The sequence below is a fragment of the Colletes latitarsis genome, chromosome 10 (genome assembly GCF_051014445.1).
Source record: "Colletes latitarsis isolate SP2378_abdomen chromosome 10, iyColLati1, whole genome shotgun sequence".
NCBI lineage: Eukaryota > Metazoa > Arthropoda > Insecta > Hymenoptera > Colletidae > Colletes > Colletes latitarsis.
The window spans coordinates 21390047-21413028 of NC_135143.1; the positions used below are offsets into that span (position 1 = coordinate 21390047).

General features: G+C 36.6%; 5 protein-coding genes across 6 annotated transcripts in view; 4 read left to right on the plus strand and 1 right to left on the minus strand.

The window, feature by feature from the left end:
• LOC143347107 (protein CDV3 homolog) overlaps window positions 1-22982 on the plus strand; it is a 167911-nt gene that overhangs the window by 57588 nt on the left and 87341 nt on the right. The window lies entirely within an intron of this gene.
• Mus81 (mus81 structure-specific endonuclease subunit) lies at window positions 110-1852 on the plus strand. The gene is made up of 3 exons (XM_076776007.1): window positions 110-1338; window positions 1423-1536; window positions 1605-1852. The coding sequence occupies exons 1-3, from the start codon at window positions 241-243 to the stop codon at window positions 1848-1850; spliced, it is 1458 nt and encodes a 485-aa protein (XP_076632122.1). The 5' UTR covers window positions 110-240; the 3' UTR covers window positions 1851-1852.
• On the minus strand, window positions 2230-5206 carry LOC143347097 (uncharacterized). The gene is given in 9 exon segments (XM_076776005.1): window positions 2230-2293; window positions 2295-2671; window positions 2745-2996; window positions 3070-3460; window positions 3534-3730; window positions 3827-3969; window positions 4053-4206; window positions 4305-4605; window positions 4738-5206. Coding segments are annotated over 9 exon segments (1998 nt in total). The 5' UTR covers window positions 4876-5206; the 3' UTR covers window positions 2230-2248.
• On the plus strand, window positions 5688-6600 carry LOC143347112 (translation machinery-associated protein 7 homolog). Its single transcript, XM_076776026.1, has 2 exons — window positions 5688-5835; window positions 6241-6600. Exon 2 carries the CDS (start codon window positions 6242-6244, stop codon window positions 6434-6436), a length of 195 nt encoding a protein of 64 aa, XP_076632141.1. The 5' UTR covers window positions 5688-5835; window position 6241; the 3' UTR covers window positions 6437-6600.
• Atos (atos homolog atossa) overlaps window positions 7647-22982 on the plus strand; it is a 65705-nt gene continuing 50369 nt past the window's right edge. The window contains exon 1 of one of the 2 annotated variants that reach the window (XM_076775998.1): window positions 7647-7912. The gene's annotated coding sequence lies outside the window, so the exon portion shown is untranslated. Of the gene's footprint in view, window positions 7913-8433; window positions 8641-22982 lie in introns of those variants that run through there. The other variant, XM_076776000.1, reaches the window with a different exon arrangement.

A 22982-nucleotide genomic window follows, 5' to 3' on the forward strand; every position in this document is an offset into this window, starting at 1 on the left:
AAAAAATTAGAAAATGTGTCATTTCTTTTAAATAAAGTTGATTTTTGTGACGTCATACTATTATGATAGGAGTGGATAAGGTAACAGACCATCTGTTGTGGCTGTCGTATTGAAGGTTGACAGCACTGTTGTATATACAGTTTTGATTTTGTTGCTTGGATCATGTATAATTTGCGAGATTTATTGTTAATAAGAGACATAATAGTACCTAAATGTTGCAATACAAAACGGTAATTAAACATGAAAAGGATAAAACTTAAGACGAAGAAACCGAATCCATTGTTTGAACTTTGGTTAGAGGAATGGAGGAAACAGGCTGCGTCCAAAAATTCCGATTTACAATATAATTTATCCAAAGCACTCGCTTCTTTAAGAAAATATCCCTTACCGTTAAAGTCTGGAAAAGATTGTATAATATTACAACATTTTGGTAAAAAATTATGTTTGATGTTAGATAAACAACTTGAAAAGCATAAAAGTTTGAATGAAGGTTTGGATGATGCTGATGATTTTGTTTGTATAAATTGTAATGACAAGAAAGAGCATGTATCTAATGGAAGGCATAAATCGAATAAAAGTATAGAAAGTCTTAATGAAGAAGATATAAATGAACAAATAATTGAACAGTGTTACGAAGACAATTGTAATAGTTTAAGTAAGTTCTCACAAATTCATAACTCTCAGTCTGCAGAACCAGATGAGTGTTTTCTAAAACAGAAACCTAAGGAAAATGATATTAATATAAAAAAATTAGGAGAAAACTTAAACAAAGTTGGAAGCATCGATGAATGTATATTAAATATAGCAGAAGACAATGAAACAGATCTTATCAACAATTTTCAAAAAGATATTTATTTAAAATCAAATAAATTTGATATAATACTTTTAGTAGATACACAAGAGATTTCTGGTGGTAAAACAAAACCTCAACATGACGCTACAATACAGGAATTATCTAGACTTGATATACCATTTGAGATACGTCATTTAAAGGTTGGAGATTTTGCATGGATTGCCAGATGTAGAGTCACAAACAATGAACTGATTCTACCCTATATAGTAGAAAGGAAGAGAATAGATGATTTAAGTGCAAGTATTACAGATGGAAGGTTTCATGAACAGAAATTTAGATTGAAGCAATCTGGAATTGATAATCTTCTGTATATAATTGAAGAATATGATAAAGGCCAAAGATTAACAATACCACATTCATCATTGATACAAGCTTCCGTTAATACTTTAATACAAGATGGATTTTCAGTAAAATATACAAAAAATCATAAAAATTCTATGTTTTATTTGTCTTCATTAACAAAAATTTTAAATGATGTTTTTAAAGTATGTAACTTCTTCAAAGAAATTTATTATTTCGATGTGAGCAAATAGTGTATTTTTCACTGAAAAGGGTTACTCTTCTTTTAGGAAAAGAATTTGGTAGGCTCCAAAAAAGAAAACCTTGTACAAACGAATATTTTAAGTAATACTCTTAATCTCATGGAATTTAAAGAGTTTAATAAAGCAGCGTCTAAGCAGAAAGTACGCACGAAATTTATATTACATAACAAAATGAATTAATATTTACGCAAATGTTTTTTTTTTTTTAGGTATTTAATGTAAGTCAAATGTTCATTCGTCATCTACTACAATTAAAAGGAATATCTATAGATAAAGCTTTTGCAATTGTAGAACATTATCCAACTCCGCAAATATTATTTAATGCTTTACAAAAATCCGATTGCAATAGGGATTCGTTATTATCGAATATTGAATTTGGAGATAAAAAACGGTTGCTTGGAACAGCCATTAGTAAAACAATTTATCAATTATACACAATGAAAAATCTAAATTGATAAACGATATTTTATACAAATGCAGACAACAAATTATTACTATTAGAATTTATAATAGATATTATGAATTCGTAAATGAATAATGTATTGAAATATCAATTTTAGTTGTAATCAATCATGATCATATACATTGTTTTAAATAGGTTTATTTTATGCATGGTTGTTTATACATGATATCTATAAATCGTAGTATATCCGCCAAGATTAATTTCTCATTTAAATAAATTTTAAATTTAGATTTAAATGGATGTTATATACATTTTCTATTAGTTGTTCACAATAAGTTTGAACAAAAATAGATATTGCTATTTTGTAAAAAATATATTTATATATATATTTCCTTTTTGCGATCGATTCTATAATTAACCTATTAATTCTTAGTTCTTAATTAAATAAAATTAAACGTTGCTCTTACAGTTTGTGTAACTAATTTTTGGACTCGGGTGTACGATTGCTGCGTTCAAGTATTTTTTTGTAACGTTCAACTAAGTCACTAATTGAATGTCTGCTATGTTTTTTAGATTCCGTTTCTACGGTATCATTGTTGCCATCGTACTTAATTTCTGTTTCTATTGTTTCACATATATGCAACATATTAAGATCGTTTGGAAGGGCATTTATCACATCCTCCATTTCAGATGCATTTTCATGTTTATCTTCTTGTTCGTTAATCAGTTTTTTTGGAGTAGTAAATTTTATACTAACATCGCAAAGACTATTAACACTGAGTTCTGAGAGGTCATGTATTTCTTCAATTGCACTTGAAATTGTAGTCGAATTTGCTTTAGACGAACATGGTATAGACATTATGCTTGAATTTGCTGTGAAAAAAGAAAATTATAACATTTTATAATAAAATATTGAAGTTGAAAAAATAGTATATTATTTACAAACCTGCTTTGTTATTTCTTTTTGTACAAGTAGAAAATAATCGGGAATATTTTTCTGAATTTTTGAAGGTTGGTAAATTTTTTTTATATGGCATTGAAAATGTATGTAAAGATGGTCCCTCATTGTTTGTGGACAACATCGTATCATCAAAATCAATTCGAGGTGCTAAATTTTGTTTAACTTTCAACGTTGATTCGTGCGAAACATCATTTTTCTTTAAACGTTCATACCTCGAAAATAGTGATTTGTGCATACCTGAAAAATAGTTTTAGACATAGTATCACACATTTAATGTTATTAACAATTTCGTAAATAGTATCCATTTTACCTTCTACTGGGGTAAATTGTAGTCTTTTCAGTAGGTCACTTTCTTCGTCGCTACAATCAGTATTAATTTTTATAACGGGTGATGACATTAAAAGCATACTAGCCCCTGCAGGTAGCACGGTATCGTTATAAGTCTTTACTGCATTTTTTTCTCGTAAAATATCTTTTTTCTCCGACAACATTTTTGCGACATCTGACAAATATGTTTCGAAAACATTTGACGCTTTCGTCATATCTTCACAACTTGCTTCTATTTGCAATAAACAGTCTGAGAAGCTTTCCGGTGGATTTGATTTCAATTGTCGCCACAATTGAGTTAACAGTAAATTGAATAGTAAAATAAAATTACGAAATACTAATTTATCATCTTTATATAATTGGTATAAGATACACTGAAATTTGAAATTTTTTTAGTTTTTTATACTTTATTAATATATATTAATAGATCTATTTGGAGTCTCTTACTTGTATCTCATCAGAAAATGATTCTGAAATTTCTAAATAATTTATCTTTTCGAATTGGTTTACATCTGAAATCTTTGCATCGCTACTCCTATTTGGTATTAGGTCATTTACTTTAGAACTGAGTTCTTTTATATTTTTTAAAATTATATTTTTATTCTTTAGGTAATGCAAACCATCATTTATATGGATTGTCCACACTGGAAATTACAAATAATTAGTAAATATACATAGTAAAATTAAAACTTCAATACATACTAATGTACTTGGAAGAATGAATTAAATATGATACTAACTCTCTATTGCTTCTTCATTGTTCAGATCTATAATGTGTTCCTTGATTAATGGATGAACAGGAGCAACACATGAGAGAGTTGTAAGTAGTTGTTTTTTTTCAAAAATTTTTGTTGTAATGGTACTTAATATTTTCCTCTCATCTCTGAAAAGTAAAATGATAAAATTAAATTTTCAGTCAAAATTATCTTTTATACAAATAAACTCAAAAAAAACCATAAGCATTACTCTAATAGAGTTTTAGCCTTCATCATTATTTCTGACAAATTTTTTTGTTTATTTAAGATATTAGCAGCAAGTTTTTTATTAGCCTTCTGTAAAAATTTTTTCCCTAAACTTCCTTCAACTCCTATTTGTGGTACAGAAATAATATTATGGGTAGCTATAAGAAATAAAATATAATTATAATATAGTAACTAAAGAAAATAAAATTTGAATAAAAAATTATAGAAAAAATTATTTTCATGGAAAATATATTACTTTGCGAATTAATTAAATATTTTCTTAATGCCACTTGAGACAGTTTCCACATGATGATTGTAAACTTATTTCCACCCGCATGAATTAAATGAGATGCAAGTATGTTTGGAAAACCAATATCTGGATTTTCCATAGATATAACTTGTAAAAAATTTTTGACATTGTTACGATATTGTGCTTCTGTTTTTTTACAAATCACTGGCCATTCACATAGGGTTTTAAAACGGTTTGAATCATATATCGTTAACAAATAATGAGATATATGTAAAAAACCTGTTGTATTAGGTTTACTGAACATATTCTAGAAATAAAGGAATTCATACAAGAGGTTTATATGAAAATTTTAAGAAAGTATCATACCAAAGATTATTATAAGCATGCTAGATATGCATAGAGATACAAAAAGTTCCTTGAAATATAATAAAAGATATACCTTGCGAAAATATTTCTTAAATTCATCACTAGGTGCAATTACTTGAGATAATAAGAACACATTACGTTCAAAAGACGCACTCACAGCCATCATATTAAAATAAAATTGATGACGATTAACTATAAAGTTAACTAACATTAACTGAAATAACAATATAGTAAAACAAATTGTTTAAGCAGAAGGTATGTCGATAACTTTATACCGCTTCACATTAACGAGAATTAATCTATTAACATCAACGATTATACCGGACGCCGCAAAAACCAGTGAAAACATTTAAATATTTCAAACTTGTACATAGCTCCTATTATAATAGAAAGAAAACTAACATATGAGATTATGTACTTCGTAAGACTCGTTTTCACGTAACAGTAAAAGTCATGAATGTTCATTATAGTGTAGTCATTTCTCTGTAGAATGGTGCCAGTGTAGTATTACCAGACTGCTGGCCAGAGGAAGTTTTTGATGAATTTTTATTCCGAATTATTTCGGAAACTTGTATACTGTAACTTATCATTTTAAAAACTATGATATAAAATTGAAGACTAGATGCAAAATGGATCTATTGTCCAATGGATTTTTGTATCAAACGATTTAGGGGGCTACGTAGAGACAAAGAGACTACAGCTTTCATTCCATTAAAAAACAAAAGAATTCCTGTAATATCATTTTCTATCATAATAAGCGTCATGATTGCTCTCTATAGTCTGTTGGTAACGTTACGAGTTATAGGAAAATGATAATGGGTCTCTAGAGCCCCAGAGGAATGGACCGAAAAAATACATCGTATCTAATCATCTGTGATTAGATGTAATGCTGCTTGCATACTTGTCTGTAATAATGTATAGAGATCAGTGGATTATCATCTGCACAGATGTTTGTTTGGTCAAGGAGGTGGCGCCATAGAAATAATTAAAGCTTCTATCATTTTCCTATAGGCGGCAGCACGATCTTCATAAGGGTTTAATGCATGGATGTACAAACACAATCTTTCCTCGCATGAGATATCAGTCTGATGCAAAGTATTAAAAGTCTTGACGTATGATATTTTTGTGGTTGTTCGGGAGTCTCATCCGGTATTTTTGACTGTGCTTTAAGGTAAAAGAATTATTGTCATTGTATAATTTTTGTTACGTTAAACAAGAATTGTTTTGATTTGACGCGAACAAAGTATATTCCCATGTGGTGTTCACATGAATTTCCGAGTGATTACGAATTCTGTGCGTGTTAAATTTATTTATAATTGTTCGTTTAAGCACATCGTGCTTTGTTAAATTGTACGAGTGGAACCCGTGATATCATTTTAAAACCTTTGCGAAGTGTCGTTAATACGAGTTTGAAAGAAGATTTATGGGTTATGTTCGTTGGAAACGTGTTGTAGCTTGTTACCGTTTAGAATTCGGCATTTGAAACCAGATGTTCGGATATCTAATTGTAATATTTCTCGTTAAAATAAGAAATTCATTACGAAGATACCGTGTAAAATTAGGAATGTTCTTTTAGAATGTCTGGCCGTGAAGGCGGTAAGAAAAAGCCTCTTAAGGCGCCGAAAAAGGATTCAAAAGTTCTGGACGACGAAGACTTAGCGTACAAGCAAAAGCAGAAGGAACAACAAAAAGCGCTGGCCGAGGCTGCGAAAAAAGCGAGTCAAAGGGGACCTCTTGTCACAGGTGGCATAAAGAAATCTGGCAAAAAATGATCCAGTCAAGACTGATGAAAATCACAATCTTCGTACGCGCTATGTTCTTATCAAGGCATGATTTTGATATCAATTAGTGTACCGACCGAAATATTTTTCGGCCCTTCAATTCTGTGAAATGGTTAACACTTGTAAATAAACGTTCATGAATTAAATTATACAAAGTACACGTTTAATAGATGTTTACGTTTTTCCATCTAATGTACTGATTAAAAACACTTGGGCGATTTAATCGATACATTTCATATGTTCGTACCCGATTCATTCGAGTATCAGATGTTGACCGCAATAAAACAATAAGAATCTAAACGTGTTTTATAAAAACTAAAAAGATCTTTTACCCTGTTATCGTTGATTTGTTACGACCGATCAAAGTCCGCGTACATGATTATATTCGTGTTTTATGATTGCTTAACGCTAGATTTGTTCTCATTTAATTGTCGAATAATAAACCGTTACATCAATTAACCTTGACGCTAAAATACTCTGCACAAAGATTTCGAACGTATCTCAGCAATGCAATCACGCGTATTTAATCGGCAGTATTATTACGCAAGATCTTTGATAAAATATACAGATCTTAGGACTTAAAAATAATGCGCTGTGAATAATATGTATTAATCGATTATTTTGCATATGGAATTCTTAAATCAAGCGTAGACATATGTCCATTGATGAAACGTGAATTACAGCTGATTGCCATATGATCGACAGCGCCGACAACTTTCAAAAAAGAAATCCCTTTATCGTACTGTCTCCGATTCTTTTCATTCCGTGCACAGTCGATTGCCGTGTACAATGTAAGCGTTATAAAAGAATAATATAACAAAATCCGGTGTCGTACTTGTTCTATAAGAATCGTAGTTACAGCGGGTACTATCAGTAAACCGTCAAATAGCAACAATATTAAATTTCGACCGTTACTCTGTTTCCCATTCTTTTACGTTCAAGTCGTAAAGAATACCCTTGCGTTGTTCAGAAAGCCTCGACAAGAAATCGAGATAATAAACGCATTTCAATTTTCCGAGGTCGTGTGATTGATTATACATTGTTCCTTAACTAAGAAAAACCATTCCTATTTTCAAGCATTTTGACATAAGAGCCATCCGTCGGTTTTAGGTGGACCTTTGTTCAACATCGCACGGCTCGTCGAGCAGTTACTTTATCGAACACGGGTTGGCGAGCGTGCTAGCCAGCAGAGAGCTGTCACTGGCTGGGTCAGTTGGCAACAGACCTTCGAGGTGGTCGTGAGTGCTTGTGTTGCTGCAGTCTCGCACCCGTCAAACTTCTCTCGTCAGGTTTTGACGCAAAGGACGATCGAAAAAGGGTTCTCGTGCGTGGCCTGACGCAGTAAGGACGAGTACGGGAGTGCGTCGTTAGTTCGGAAAAACCATGGGGTTCGTCAGGACCATTTGACCCACGGGAACGACTCCAGGCTCGGTGGGATCGTGCTACCTCGCTTGATAATATAAATCGGTAAGTAGCGAAACGATTTTTGATTCCTTCGAGCTGCGTGACAGCTCGTTCACGGCCTTTTTGGTAAAGACAGAAACGGAGAGGGACATCCTCTTCTCTTTTTCTGGCTGCGTCCATCGCGTAACTGCTTCGTGCATGTACCCTGTGTCGTGTATGCGTGTGTTTGCGTGTAGCCACAAAGGGACACCATGTTATTCACCTGCATTACGGTGTACCATATTGCGAACCTTGTGCTTTTCCTCTGCTTCCTCCACCCTCGGAGGGTTGTGCCGTAACTACTGGCGAGATGATCGAGTGCGATTTCCTGGCCTGACATGTGTGGGTAACACGGTGGCTGTACGAACGGCCCGTCCCGTCTGTGTATCGTGTCGCACGAAAGAAGGAAAGAGAAAGAGAGACATTACACTCTGTTTAATGCGTATATCTTGTCCCTCGCCACGCGTACCTCGTCCGGAGCTTCTCATTCGAATCTTTCTGCTTCGCGCGGAGAGCCCTTTACGGCCCGTCAGCTTTTTAACAAATCGACGCGTACGAAACGACGTTACTCGAAAGTTTCAATACTGTTCTGTAATTAGCGGCGGTGTCAGTTACAGTATGTACTCTATATCATAAATCGGTTCGGCATTTAAAGTTCATTTTATCAAAACGGAACACTCTACCCACGAGGATATGCTTTGGAGCGAGGTTACGATAATTACGTCTCCCACGAGCAATTAACGGGACGAAAGGTAATTATTAAGAACAGTGTACTTATGTTCTGACGCTAGCTTTTTGGAATTCTCGGACGAGAAGAAGTTCGTTATTCAAATAAATGGAAAAATTAAAAGGAAAGTTATGTCATGCCGAGAATACCCAATGGATGACAATATCGTGCGCGTACAATGATTTCTATGGATTCAGTTTTCAAGGTTCGGAGTCACAGTCTATTAGTTATCGGATAAATATTTGACCGTGTAATCGTCGAGATGCATTTATACGATATGGCATTCTCGGCGCAGATATCGAGCATATTTGGTTAGGGTTCGGATCGCACTTAACGTTAATTTTCTGTTTTGGAGTATTTGCACAGAATTCGGATATTACTCGCGATATCGACTACCCAATTAGCCGAGTCTTGTTGGCACGTTTGACCCGACTCCTTTAAACGATTGTTACAGATACTTCGAACGCGTAACGGTTACTTTATAACGCGAAATTGTTCTGGCGTACTTACTGTCTCGAACGCTTTAAAGCGTTGTGTAACGCTCGTCGTTACTGGATACCCAATTTTCGTCTTGTTTTTACTTTCTGCCCTACGCGGAAGGAAAGTTTGTATATTTTTGAACAGTCTGCGTAGCACGGTGTAAATTACAAACGCAGTTGTCGTTAGCTTCGACCTTCGATCTTGTTTCTTTAGCGAATCATGCCTCGAATCTTCCGTTTTCATATTAATTTTCGATTACGTCACACCGGTGACGCATGAAACTTAGCGATTAAATAGTTCTGTCCGACACAAGAACGGGATACGTGGAACACGTTGGCTCGCGGGTAATCTTCCATCTGATCGGGTTACTTTTTTTTTTTTTTTACGAATCGATAGACGCACGTCTTTGTGCAGTTTTCGTGGTTTTCAGGGGCTCTATATAGTATTACACATCGTTACGTCAGACTTCGAAACACGATCAAAGACACGTGCTGGCACACGCAACGCAGCTGAGCACTATGGCCAGAGCATTCAAGTAGTAATTACGAAAGAAAATATCACACGTGGAAAGAAAGATGTAGTCATGGTAAGTCGCATCGTCGATGCTGGTTGGTCGATTTGTTTCGTTTAATTTATTTGCTCGTTCACTTTCTGTTGCACATTTTGAGATCAGAATATTTTATAAAATTACACTAGTTATAAACAGTTACGAAAAATAATATGGACAGGATCATTATACAGGGTGTTCGGCCACGCCTGGGAAAAATTTTAATGCGGGATTCTAGAGGCCAAAACAAGACGAAAATCAAGAATACCGATTTCTTGATGGAAGCTTCGTTAAAAAGTTATTAACAATTAAATTCAAAAATTTCAAATCGCTCTGGAAAAATTATTTTCGGTTGTGAGGGTCAGTTACAATCATTTTTGGTGAATAGACATACCCCCGAAATCCTCCTTATTTTCGAGAAAAAAATTCGAGTAGGTCGAAAAAATTTTCTACAAAATTGAAATATTTCAAATCGTTCTGGAAAAATTATTTTTCGTTGCAGGGGTCAATTACAATCATTTTTGGTGATTAGACATACCCTAGAATTCCTAGCGACTTTCGAGAAAAAAATTCGAGTAGGTCGAAATATTTTTCGACAAAATTGAAATATTTCAAATCGTCTTGGAAAAATTATTTTTAGTTGCGGGGATCAATTACAATCATTTTTGGTGATTAGACATACCCTAGAATTCCTAGCCACTTTTGAGAAAAAAATTCGAGTAGATCGAAAAAATTTTCGACAAAATTGAAATATTTCAAATCGTTCTGGAAAAATTATTTTTCGTTGCAGGGGTCAATTACAATCATTTTTGGTGAATAGACATACCCCTAAAATCCTGCGCATTTTCGAGAAAAAAATTCTGTACATACGGAACTTTAAATGTTAATAATTTCTTAACGAAGCCTCCATCAACAAATTGGTATTCTTGCTTTTCGTCCTATTTTGGCCTCTAGAATCTCCCATTAAAATTTTTCCCATGGTTGTCCGAACACCCTGTAAACTCGAGAAAAATTTGGGGTCAGTATTACGGTAAACGTTTATCCAAAGTATTTTCTTAAATAAAATCACAAATATTCTCGTCTAATAATATTAATAGAAAATATTAGGTATTAGCTTTTCACCTTTTTCATAAAAATAACAGTAGTACGTACTACTTTCCATTAAAAAGAATCCAATTTTTTCCTTTCTCTTTCCAACTGTCGCCTTTAAAGAATGTATTGCATACGACAAAATTAAACCTTCGGACTATTTGATTAAAAAAAGAAAAAGAGGAAAATGACGATTTACTCGAACCACATGGTACATGATATTGTTACGCTCATCTTATCCGGATTCCAACAACTATAATTTTTTCGTGCTCGTTACGTCACGTGGATGTAGGACTTGTAAAGATACCAGACTTTACGTAGATCATTTACATGCACATAATTGATACCGAACCAAGGCCGAAATTCAATTACACGCCCGGATTCGAACGTCGTCGTTTGCATAGGAACTCGTACGAGCTTCAACAAGACGGGGTTCGTTATGAACAAAAATTAGAATGAAAAGGGAGCGGCGTCTAGGGGCTACCTTTCGACTGGGATTAATCCAGTCTCCGAGTCTAACATTCGACACAATTAAGATCGCCTCAGTGATTTCTTTAGCTGGAAAGGGGAGGGGGGAGGGGGGACAGAGTTCTTTTTGTCACGGATTTTGATGTTTGGCAAATGGGTCTTCTACAACCCGTACAGTCCATTGGGTACCATGGACAAACGTGGTTTCTGTGATTATTTCACTCAAAACTTTCAAGGGTCGTGAAAACGAGCTCAAACCTTTGGTTTGGTTCGCGATTTTTAGTCTCGTAGCTCTATCCAACAGGAGTAGGTACTGAACAATTGCAAGACGAACTTAGTTGTATTCACCTATTTGTAGTAAACTTTTAAAATCTAAGAAAAATATTCAACTGTATAAAACGAATTCAATCTTCAAGCTTACTGGTTTAAATATATGATTGAATGTTAGCTATCGAATAATTATATATTTTTAATTGTTAGTTGAGTTTCAGAGAATCGGGAAGTTAATAATCGTTAAAATCCTTTTCTGAGGAAGTTTTCATCCATTCAGTATACAATATGTAACTTTCTTGATATCGATGTTCATCCTGAGAAATGAAAGTGAAAGCTCATAACCCACTCGGGACGAGCGTCGTGCATTTGCATTGGGCGTAAAACGTACGATGCCCGGTCCTGAGTGGTTCAAAAGTGATTTCACCTTGAGAGGTGTTATTATTGAAATAATATATTCTAAAAGATAAAGATAAATTACCGCGTAAAGATCCCGGCGAATATTTACTTTATGATTGTTAACGTACCTACTGGAATATTCAATTATGAAACTAGCGAAAAACTAACGACTAAAATTTTTAGATTCGTTCCAAAGCTAGATTTAGAGATTGCTCGTTCGTCAGTTTCAAAGCGTTCGTTCGTAGATTCTAATTTACGGATATTTTTACTAATCGAAGGCAAATGGAAATTAGTTTAGGAGCGAATCTAAGATTCTTATTCGTCGATCGCGAACAAAATTTCTCCCCTTCGCGGTTTCGACCCTGAAAGTCGCGACAAATATTTTTTTTTTTACACCCTGCACCATCGGTGACCCATTCAAATCGTTAGAAAGTTAAGGGATTAGGTAACTCTAGCGGTATGGAAAACAAGGCAATTTTTTAAGCTACAATGAAGAAAAAGTAAGCAGTCAATTATCCTGAGACTTTGCGCTGTATTTAGGTATAACAAATATTGAAAAAAACCTTTGGCAATGTTTAAAAAATATTTATAATTAAGCATACACAACGCCATGTTCTCGAGCCACTTCATTTTTTGATGCCTAACTGGTGTGCAGGATTATGGTAAAATGGTTGTCGAAATATTCCATTAACTATGATAAAAGTCCTTAGCATTGACGATGAGACATTTCAATTTGTATAAAAATGAACAATATGGCAGATATTTGAAACCTAAAATTGAATTTTATCAAAAATCGTGTTTTTATTACTAATATTTTGCAGAATTATTAGGCAATTTTTAAAAAAACGGATCGTCAATGCTTAATAAATATAATAGTAAAGATAACTGTAAATTTTCAAAGCAATTGATTAATTAGAACTGGAGTAATTCTGCACACCGTTTTGTAGAACATAGCTCCGAGGAAAATGCATTTAAAGTTTGATATACGCAGTTATAAGCAGATATACGTCATTGTTCGAGGCTCTAAATTTTCAGCAAAAACATTGTTCCGACACTGGGACCTTTCGCATAATGATTTTAAGGCTTCAAACTATTATGTAAGCCATAAGTGCAAAAATTTCCTAGAATAATCGAGGTGCTACTGTATCGATAGCGAGGAAAGTACTTTTCTTAATTTTTGTGCTAAATTTTTTTAAATTTTGTTATTTTAACAGAAACTATAGTCACGCTTAAATAATTTTCTCGCCATCTTTGATACGTCGCGACTCGTTTTAAAATAGAAAGATTGATTGCAACGCGTTAAAAAAAATTTGAGACAGTCATTTAACAGAGTTACCTAACCCCTTAACCCTTTGAGCTCTGAATACTCCTGGCCGAAACGGTTCGTAGGGACTATCGCGGCTATCGCTGACCATCGCTGGGGGCGGAATTCTTTTTTGCCACACTGAAGTGACAATTCAAGGCGCAAACAGTAATAAATTATAGTGATTCTTTTGCAGAAGGTTAAATAATTAAAGACTGTTATTTTCGAGCATTAAAATTATGTATTATAAACATTAACAATTTAAAACATTAAATATTACAATCAACTAAAAAACTTAATTTGATATTCACAACAGGAATTAATAATTTTTTTGGGAGAGTGGGACGTAAAATGGGATTTCCATTTCGGAAATTCCCGGGGATTTTTATGACCCTAATATTGCCCAACTGCTACTTAAGGAAGACAAATTACTAACGAGTGCCCCTGTATTAATTTTACACGAAAATAACTGCATATTGATTGAAAAAATCGACAAACGCATATATGCGCCCTTAGGCTACACGGATGACTTTCGCCAAACGCATATATGCGTCCATAGAGCTCTAAGGGTTAATAAGTATCGCGAATCCCCCCATAGCCCCTGGAACTAGACGTTCGACCTTCCTCGTCCCTTATCAGCTCGCGTTGGATCCACCTCAGTTTCGTGCATCGAGGGCCCTTTCCCCAGCTCTTGTCTAGCTCCGCTAACCCCCTTCCTGCCCTTACCATTATTCCTCCTGCAAGAACGCTCTTTCTTGAGGTCGATTTGTAAAAGTTGTCGAAACGTATACAGCACTTTAACCGCGAGATAAGCCGAGAGAGCCGGTCGTGTAAACGAGCTGACCCACATTGCCGAAGAACCGTTCGTACCAGCAGGACGCGTACATGCACGTATCCCCATCGAGCGTTTGTATACACCGAGAAACATTCGTGTGTTTCGTGACGACAGAATGCATAAATTGAAAAACCTACTCGCGGCGGCCCTTCCGTTACGGGCGCTCTGCAAGTTCTCTCCGTGGTTTCCGGGTCGATAACGTACCCGAGGTTTAAGCTCGACGTTTGACAAATTCTGATATTTCGACGACGCCATTAAAGCTGAGGATTTTCTTGGGCTCGCGAACCTTTCAGCGACTATCGTTCGGATTATTTCGATATTTATCATATATTTAAGTAGACTCGCGTTGTGCGAGGTTCAGGAACCTCGAAAGCTTCGGAGAGCCTTAAAGCTTCGGGGATCTCGAAGGTTTGTAGAACACGCTGGTTCCGGAAGTCTTTCTCGTCGCACAGGCGCGTAAACTCCGCGGATTCCGTAATAAAGTAGCAACAGTATCGCGCTAGGTCCGTCATACTTTTACGATCTTAGAACTAGTACAACGATGACTCACCGGACTAATCGCACAGACTCGTAAAGTTTCCTTGCACGGGCTCCACTTTCTCGGATGCAAGTAGCACATCCTTCGTGTTTCGTGCACGGTTACCTCGGCGTGGCTGCTTTGCTCGCGAGCGCTTTAGAAAAATGGACGGGGCGTTCCATCGCGACGGTGCGATTCTCTTTTTTAAAACCTCGTAAAAGAACGACCACGCGGTTCCCCGGTCGGTGGATAACATCGAAATTGTTACGGGCCACTATTAAATTCCGATCATCGGTAGGTTAAACTGCTACTTTTGCGTTTGTTTATCACTGAAATCGGAGAAATTTTCATTCGAATCGAGGTCGATCGTTAATTTTTTACGTTCGAGCAAACACGTGCGCGGTGGCTGCGTCTCTGGGTCTCCACAATTTCCAAAATGGCCCATGTTTCGACCCTAAATCTGCTTTAGACGTTGGAACGTTCAATAGATGATGGGTCTGGAAAAATTATTTTCGGTTGCGGGGGTCAATTACAATCATTTTTGGTCATTAGACATACCTTCGAAATCCTACCCACTTTCGAAAAAAAAATTTCTTACCAACAATACAATGTCTAACCCTGACATTCCGATTCCCCTGAAATTTCAAAAATTTCAAATCGTTCTGGAAAAATTATTTTCGGTTGCGGGGTTCAATTACAATCGTTTTTGGTCATTAGACATACCCTCGAAATTCTATCTACTTTCGAGAAAAAAATTCGAGAAGGTGTGTGTGCAATTTTCTTCAAATTATAGACCCAACCTTATCACAGATTTCTGCAGAATAGTGAAAATTATCAAGAAATAAAGTGAAAGTACTCGTTAGCTATTAGATTTAGGGCTAATAAAGGTAAATATTTTTTTTACTCAGAATTCGATATTCCATATTTTGATATAAAAAATATAGTATCCTATTTAAAACAACAAAGTTGACCTTCCAGTTACCGAAATGTCTACACCCGTAAAAAAAATAAATATACTCGTAATGTATCCCTTTATAAACCATGCAACTTTTGTATACGAAATTGTTTCGTGCAACCCATATTTTGAAAGTTACAGAGCCGCACAAGTTAACGTGGACCACCCTGTACACGCATGGTTCTTTATTTAACGATCAGGTGTGCCGAGCACGTTTTCACCCGTTCCTATATTCGAACAGTTTCGTAAGTGATCGCTTCACGGTGCAACGCTGTCGTTGACAAGACATAATGCCATGATGTAAGTTTGATACACGCGAGATAGCAAGGCAGAAGCGGTACACGCGTTATCTGAGAGACGAAACCGTTTACCGCAGCTTTGTTCGGGGACGATGCAGTCCGTGCAACTGCAATGCACCTTGGCCACATCGTGATACCGCATATGCGAACTGCAATTCTCTCTCTCTTTCTCGTTCCCTTTGATATTTATAGGAAACTAGTAGCCAAGGTTGATCGTAGATCTTCGTTTCAGCGAGCGAGAGAAATCTGCTCCTTCCTGCTACGATTTGCCGGATCGAGTCGATCGCGAATCATGGGCGTTCTGCTTTGCAATTATTTCGCCTATCCCATATCCGTGTTTCCTGTGCTGGCGAAGAATTAATTGTTGGAACGATGTTGTACCAGTCGAATCGTTTCGATCTAGTTTGTGGCGTCGCCTCTCATGCACGCCACCAGAGGGAGTCGTGCTCTCACAAGCGCCCGATCGACCCCTCAAGTTTGCTATATTATACACTCCTCAAACGACTTCCCCAATATCCCAGTCATCAGTAAGGCTTTCTAGCAGACCCTGCCTTAGACGACTGAGATATTAAGAAGTCGATTGAGGAGTGTATATATAGCAATCGAGGGGGGTTAGTCGAGCACTTGTGAGAGCGCGGACGCCTCTGGTGGCGAGCATGGGAGGCGACGCCACAAGTTCATAGGCAGCTTATAATGGAAGTTTTGTTTTAGCAATTCGAAGCGATGGCGGCCCGATCGGCTACAAAAGAAATTAGAAACGCCCCTATTCTATCCAAATGCGTGCCCCAATTTGCAAAAAATATATTTACTCGCTGTGGAAAATTTGACAAAGACTATTTGATTACGATTTGGTTTTATTTTATCTTCGTTGGATAACCGTGAATGGTTATTTTAATAACCGGTATTTTAGTATTTCGATATATTTAAACAAAAGGACCAAATTGGTCGGGCTTCGTGCGCTGATGTGACCTTAAGCTGAACTTAGGCCTTGAACTATGGAATTTAAAATTAAACGTCAAACTCGGGTCACTAGGTTTCGGTGACGACAGAACACGATTAGCGAGTACACGGTCATGCTCATCAACATGTTAGAGATATGCACAAGGTCTGCTCGCCGTTAGATTGATACGATAATCTATCTTCTAAGATAATTGGCAAACTATCGTTGCATCGACGAATGCTTAACAGCGCGTCATTGAATTTAAGATGGAAAGCTAAAGGAAAATGTATATCATCTGTCGCTTCGAAAGACACGGCGAATAGAGTAATTAGAGCTTGTAATTGCTGTTACGTCACGGACAATTGAAACAGCATTACTATTCGTCGCTGGTCATCTTAGACGATGAATCGTCGCCATGAGACGGCGTTATGGACGTTTGAATCGATTAATAGCTGACTGCTTGTTTATTGTTCTACGTTCTGGTTCGTAGTTTAGTCGTATTTATTAAATTCGAAGTTAGATTAAGATTGCAATGTTTGCTAGTGCTCGTTATTCTTCTTTAATTTACGATAATAACCACAACGTACGTATAGTTTTTATATTAATATATCATTCTTGACGGGCAAATTGACGTAATGTTTAATTAATTATCAGTATGCAAGGGTATTTCAATGACACAAACACGACATTCCGATACTTTAACGCAGTAAAGAAAAAGTATAAGAAATTAATTTTGTTTACACGAGTAATAATAAAATTGTTTGATTATATAAGCACGTATCCATTTTGCTGACCCGTTTAATATTTCACAACAATAAAGCATGTAGGTATTTAGATTCTAACCCAAATTCAAAACTAAACTTCTGTTCGGTCTCAGAATCTCGTGAATAAAGAAATACTTGTTTCTTTCTTAAACGATGTTATCAGAAAAATGTAATTCTGGAATCGAAAGCATCGTAAAATAGATTAGGATGTAATCGTTTTTTTTTTTTTTTTTCATTTGGGCCACTATTCGCGATTTTTGCCACGGTAAAGGATGTGAAAACGTTCCAGGAAGCAGGAAGCAAAGTTTCCACGAATCGCGGATATTACACTTATCTACGGATTGTTTAAACGCGTCGGCCACCGTGCACTTCGATAACTGTCGGTTTCGCTCGCTTTCACCGCGATTCGCTTCCATCTGTTGGGCGATAATTATCGTTAAATCACGGATTCGAGAAAGTCGCGATAAACCACCGACGGTAATTGGCAGCGCGGGGCCCCCACCGGGAAAAAGTCATTTCACTCGGCGATTTTTTAATTCTTATTAATTTTTCAATCGAACGCAATCGCGCGCATGCAATCACGGATATTGAAAACTAAATATTTTTAAGAATCTCTGGTCTAGACAATAAAGGCGTAAAATTCTCTCCAAATACGACGTAAATTGGTCAAATAGATATAGTGATATCATGGAAGCCATTTTAAAAAATAAGGGGTAATTATTTACTTTAGCGATTCCTCGCTAATTTCGATGACTTTGAAATATGTTGTCAAGGTCACTGTTATGAAGATTTTTCTTCTATACATATACAGGGTGTTCGGCTACCCCTGGGAAAAATTTTAATGGGAGATTCTAGAGGCCAAAATAAGACGAAAATCAAGAATACCAATTTCTTGATGGAAGCTTCGTTAAAAAGTTATTAACAACTAAATTCAAAAATTTCAAATCGTTATGGAAAAATTATTTTCGGGTGTGGGAATCAATTACAATAATTTTTGGTGAATACACATACCCCTGAATTCCTACCCACTTTCGAGAAAAAAATTCCAGAAGGTGTGAAATTTTTCGACCGGAAAAAAAAATTTCAAATCGTTTTGGAAAAATTATTTTCAGTTGCGGGGGTTAATTACTATCATTTTTGGTCATTACACATACCCCCGAAATCCTACCCACTTACTAGAAAAAAATTCGAGAAGGTGTGAAATTTTTCGACGAAATTAAAATATTTCAAATCATTCTGAAAAAAATATTGTTAGCTGTGGGGGTCAATTGCAATCATTTTTGGCGAATAGACATACCCCCGAAATCTTGCGCATTTTCGAGAAAAAAATTCAGAACGGGCGGAACTTTAAACGTTAATAACTTTTTAACGAAGCCTCCATCGGCAAATTGGTAGTCTTGATTTTCGTCTTATTTTGACCTCTAAAATTCCCCATTAAAATTTTTCGCCTGTATAATCGCCTCTCGGAATAGTTTTATCCAGATCAGAAATTTGCCCATCCTGATATTTTAACGTTAAAAAAGAAAAAAGAAAACAAAGAAAAAGTGTCCGCCCTCTTAAACGGCGCGGAGAAGGAGCAAACCAAAACAGTTTTAAAATAAGAATAAGAAGAAGCGAATATTTTTGGCAACACGTAGGTTCTGGATTTCTATGGAAGCCTGTATCGTTCTTTCGGTCCACTGACGCACGCATTATTTCTCGAACGGCGAACGATCTTCGCTAATCTTTATTCGAGGACGTCAATGACCGAACGAAGACTCCTCAAAGACTCGACAAAGGAACATACGTGACTTTCAACGGCTTCGAACAACAAACCTAGAACGACACTTTCAGCTGTGGTCGTTCATGGGACGACGGAACGCGCATGCGCGCGCCAGCCAGTCGCGTTGTATCAAAACAACCGCGAAGGGCGTCGAATTCAAAAACGGGGAGACGTTGAACCCGGTCTGTTTTGGACGTGCGCTCGAAATTCAAGGCGATGACTTTACGGTTACCGGACGTTTTTGACCCTCTGCGGCTCTTCGACTCTCGAAATAAATCCACGGCGGGGCGAGTCGGTATCGAACCAGACCTCCCATCCGCGCTTTTTTGAAATTCATTTATTTATTAAACTTCGAAGGAATCGCGAAGCTCGTTGGAAAGAAAAAGCAACGTTTCGGCTATGAATATCGGACGCTTTCGAAAGCGAATCGCACGATTTATAAATTCTTAAAGCGACTTTAAAAATATGCGTGCAAAACCATTTGCTTCCACGCGATAATTTCTAATAGATTCAGGTATGGCGTCATAATTGCTTTCTACGCTTGTGATTTAAAAAAAAAAAAAAATAAAATGCCACGGTAACATAGAATTTTCAGAAGCAGTGACTGTAAGTGTATACTGTTCTATGAGATTGAAACTTTATTTGGTAATCATTTACTTTAGCAATTCCTCAACAATTTCGATGACCTTAGAATATATTGTCAAGGTCACTGTTATGAAGATTTTTTTTCTTTACACATGTTACCGCCGTTCGCCCTTCGTTTTCGAGATATTAGCAGAAATAGTTTCATGTCTGAATTAGCCTCGGGTTGAGTTGGAGATAAAATATTATACTTTATTCTTAATTATTATTAGTATTGTTATTATTAATAGAAATTGGAAAAATGTCTGCCATTATATCAAGAAATGCTGGTATTCTTGTATTAAAATCATGACGACCAACGATAAATAATGTATAATGTGTCAAGCTAATATCGGATAATATCAGTAAGGAAAATTGAAATAGAAGATGAATGCGTGGTCGGTATAAGAAAATGTAACCTGAACCTAATCCGTTATATCAATTACTAGGTAGAATAGTTAGGTTTAAGTAAGGTTTCGATCAGATTTTTTTATGCTGACCGCCTAGCTACTTACACTTCAAGACAAAAAGATGTCAACTGTGAAAATATATAGGGTGTTCGGCCACCCCTGGGAAAAATTTTAATGGGGGATTCTAGAGGCCAAAATAAGACGAAAATCAAGAATACCAATTTGTTGATGAAGGATTCGTTAAACAGTTATTAACATTTAAAGTTCCGCCCGTACTGAATTTTTTTCTCGAAAGTGAATAGGATTTCGGGGATAGGTCTATTCACCAAAAATTATTGTAATTGACCCCCGCAACCGAAAATAATTTTTTCAGAACGATTTGAAACTTTTCAATTTCGCCGAAAAATTTAGGCACCTACCCCTTGTCGATTTTCCTTAAAATTTCGTTTTTGATTTTTAATAATTTCGCTTGATGTCCTACAGAAAAGTTGTTTAATACTTTTTTTTTGGTACCTATGGGCTCTACTTCAGAAAAAAGTTTCATTGAAATATATTCACTATTATAGGAGTTATGGCTGTTTGAAAATTGGACCATTTTTATTGGGTTTTTCTCATTTTGCGGGATCAAGGACCAACTTTTCGAATATTTTTGCGATTTGTACATATTCTCCACCAAAATACGCGCAGTTTGCTTTTTTATACATTAAAATCGTCCAATCCGTTCAGAAGTTATGCTGTTTTAAAGATTCGCATGAAATTTACGGGAAGCATTTTTGGCCTGAAATTATATTTTCGGTAAGGAATTTTTTTCTCGAAAATGGTTAGGATTTCGAGGGTATGTCTATTGACCAAAAATTATTATAATTGGTCCCTGTAATCAAAAATAATTTTTTTAGATCGATTTAAAATTTTTTAATTTTGTTGAAAAATTTCACACCTTCTCGAATTTTTTTCTCCAAATTGGATAGGATTTCCGGGGTATATCTATTCATCAAAAATGATTATAATCGACCCTTGCAATCAGAAATAATTTTTGTAGAACGATTTGAAAAATTTTTTTTTTCGCCGAAAAATTTCACCTACCCGAATTTTTTTCTCGAAGGAGGATAGGATTTCGGGGATATGTGTATTCATAAAAAATGATTGTAATTGACTCCCGCAACCGAAAATAATTTTTCCAAAACGATTTGAAATTTTTGAATTTAATTGTTAATAACTTTGTAACGAAGCCCCCATCAACAAATTGGTAGTCTTGATTTTCGTCTTATTTTGGCCTCTAGAATCTCCCATTAAAATTTTTCCCAGGGGTGGCCAAACACCCTGCATATAATACGGTTTAGAACAAATTTGGCTGGTTAAAAATACAATTAACGTCTCTGTTGGTACGAAAACTAAACTACTTTCCAAACAACCCAATATATAAATTCGATATTTGATCCAATCTAACGCGAACGCGTTGAAGAAAAATTCTGCATCTAAATATCGTGTCGTTCTTATAGAAATTCCGTCCACTGTGGAGCGATGTTTCTCGTAGAAACGCAGCTTTCGCGGAAGATTCGTGCGTTCCACGCATACACAGTCGCGCGTCGATGCAGCTAATTAGAAATCGAACCGATCGACGGACGGTGGCAGTCGAAACGCAAGGTCGCGTTCGCTAATGATGCTCGTGCGTGTGCATGCAATTGCACGTGCAACCGCGGAATCGCAACGGCGATGGTTGCATAATATGCAGGTAACCTAGATCTGCACCCACTGCTTCCCACCCGCCGGCCTCGTTACCCCTTTAGAGATTCTCTCTTCTCTCCCACCTGTCTCCTAGCCACTACGGCGAACCTTTGTCTCGCGTCGAGACGCTCTCCGCGGCGTTTCGCGGCGTCCCGGGCGCCGGGTTCACCGGAGACGAATGCATTTTCGTTTAATTGTGCCAAGGAGGCCGCTTGCAGTTTTCTGGAGCTCGTCGCCGACGGTCGATCTCCGTCGTTGGTTGTCGGCTAATTGGATCGCGGGCAACGATGAGCTTTTTAATTACAAGGATTTTCGCTTTTCTCTTCGTCGTAACCCCAAAGGGGCGCGATTCCTCGCGGGTAGCGCGTGCGGGTATCAGAGAGAGAAAATAAAGGAATATCGTCGCGTAGGTTTCAGGGTGCGCGGCGTTTAGCAAGTACTCGCGATAATAACTCGAACACGAAGAAAGAAGGTGAAGTGGCCGGGTAAGGGTATATAAAAAAGAATCCTCGTCGAGCCCTTTTTCACCCTCCGGCGAATCGACGTCGTTCCGCGTACCCTCGTCGTGGATATTCGTAAATGTGGAAGGAGCATTGTGTGCCACGCAGCGGCGTCACGACATATCGTGCAACGCGGACCCTATCATTTATTCGCGAGGTGGCGTAAGCCGGCTCGAAACAGCGTAATTATTCATCGTCCAGACGCTCGCTGGCACGTGGGATCTTCGAATGAAAATGAGACGTTTTTCCTCGCTGGCGTATCGCGCGATCGAGGCCAAGGGGGACAGATTAACACTTCGCGTCGCGTCTCCGCAATCTCTCTCCGCAAACGTTTCCAAACTTGAATCGACATTTTTCGTGCGTTGTTACTATTATTATTGGCCCCGTTTCCTTGAGGAATTTTAATCGTCAGTATGGGGAGTTTTCGTAGTTTCTTTTTTGAAAGTGGTATAAGTTACCCGTACATCGAGATATTTAAGGATT

Coding starts and splice junctions, on each gene's coding strand:
- Mus81 (XM_076776007.1), top strand. CDS start 241: ATGAAAAGGATAAAACTTAAGACGAAGAAACCGAATCCATTGTTTGAA. Junction 1,339..1,422: donor TTTTAAATGATGTTTTTAAA/GTATGTAACTTC, acceptor CTCTTCTTTTAG/GAAAAGAATTTGGTAGGCTC. Junction 1,537..1,604: donor AAGCAGCGTCTAAGCAGAAA/GTACGCACGAAA, acceptor TTTTTTTTTTAG/GTATTTAATGTAAGTCAAAT.
- LOC143347112 (XM_076776026.1), top strand. CDS start 6,242: ATGTCTGGCCGTGAAGGCGGTAAGAAAAAGCCTCTTAAGGCGCCGAAA.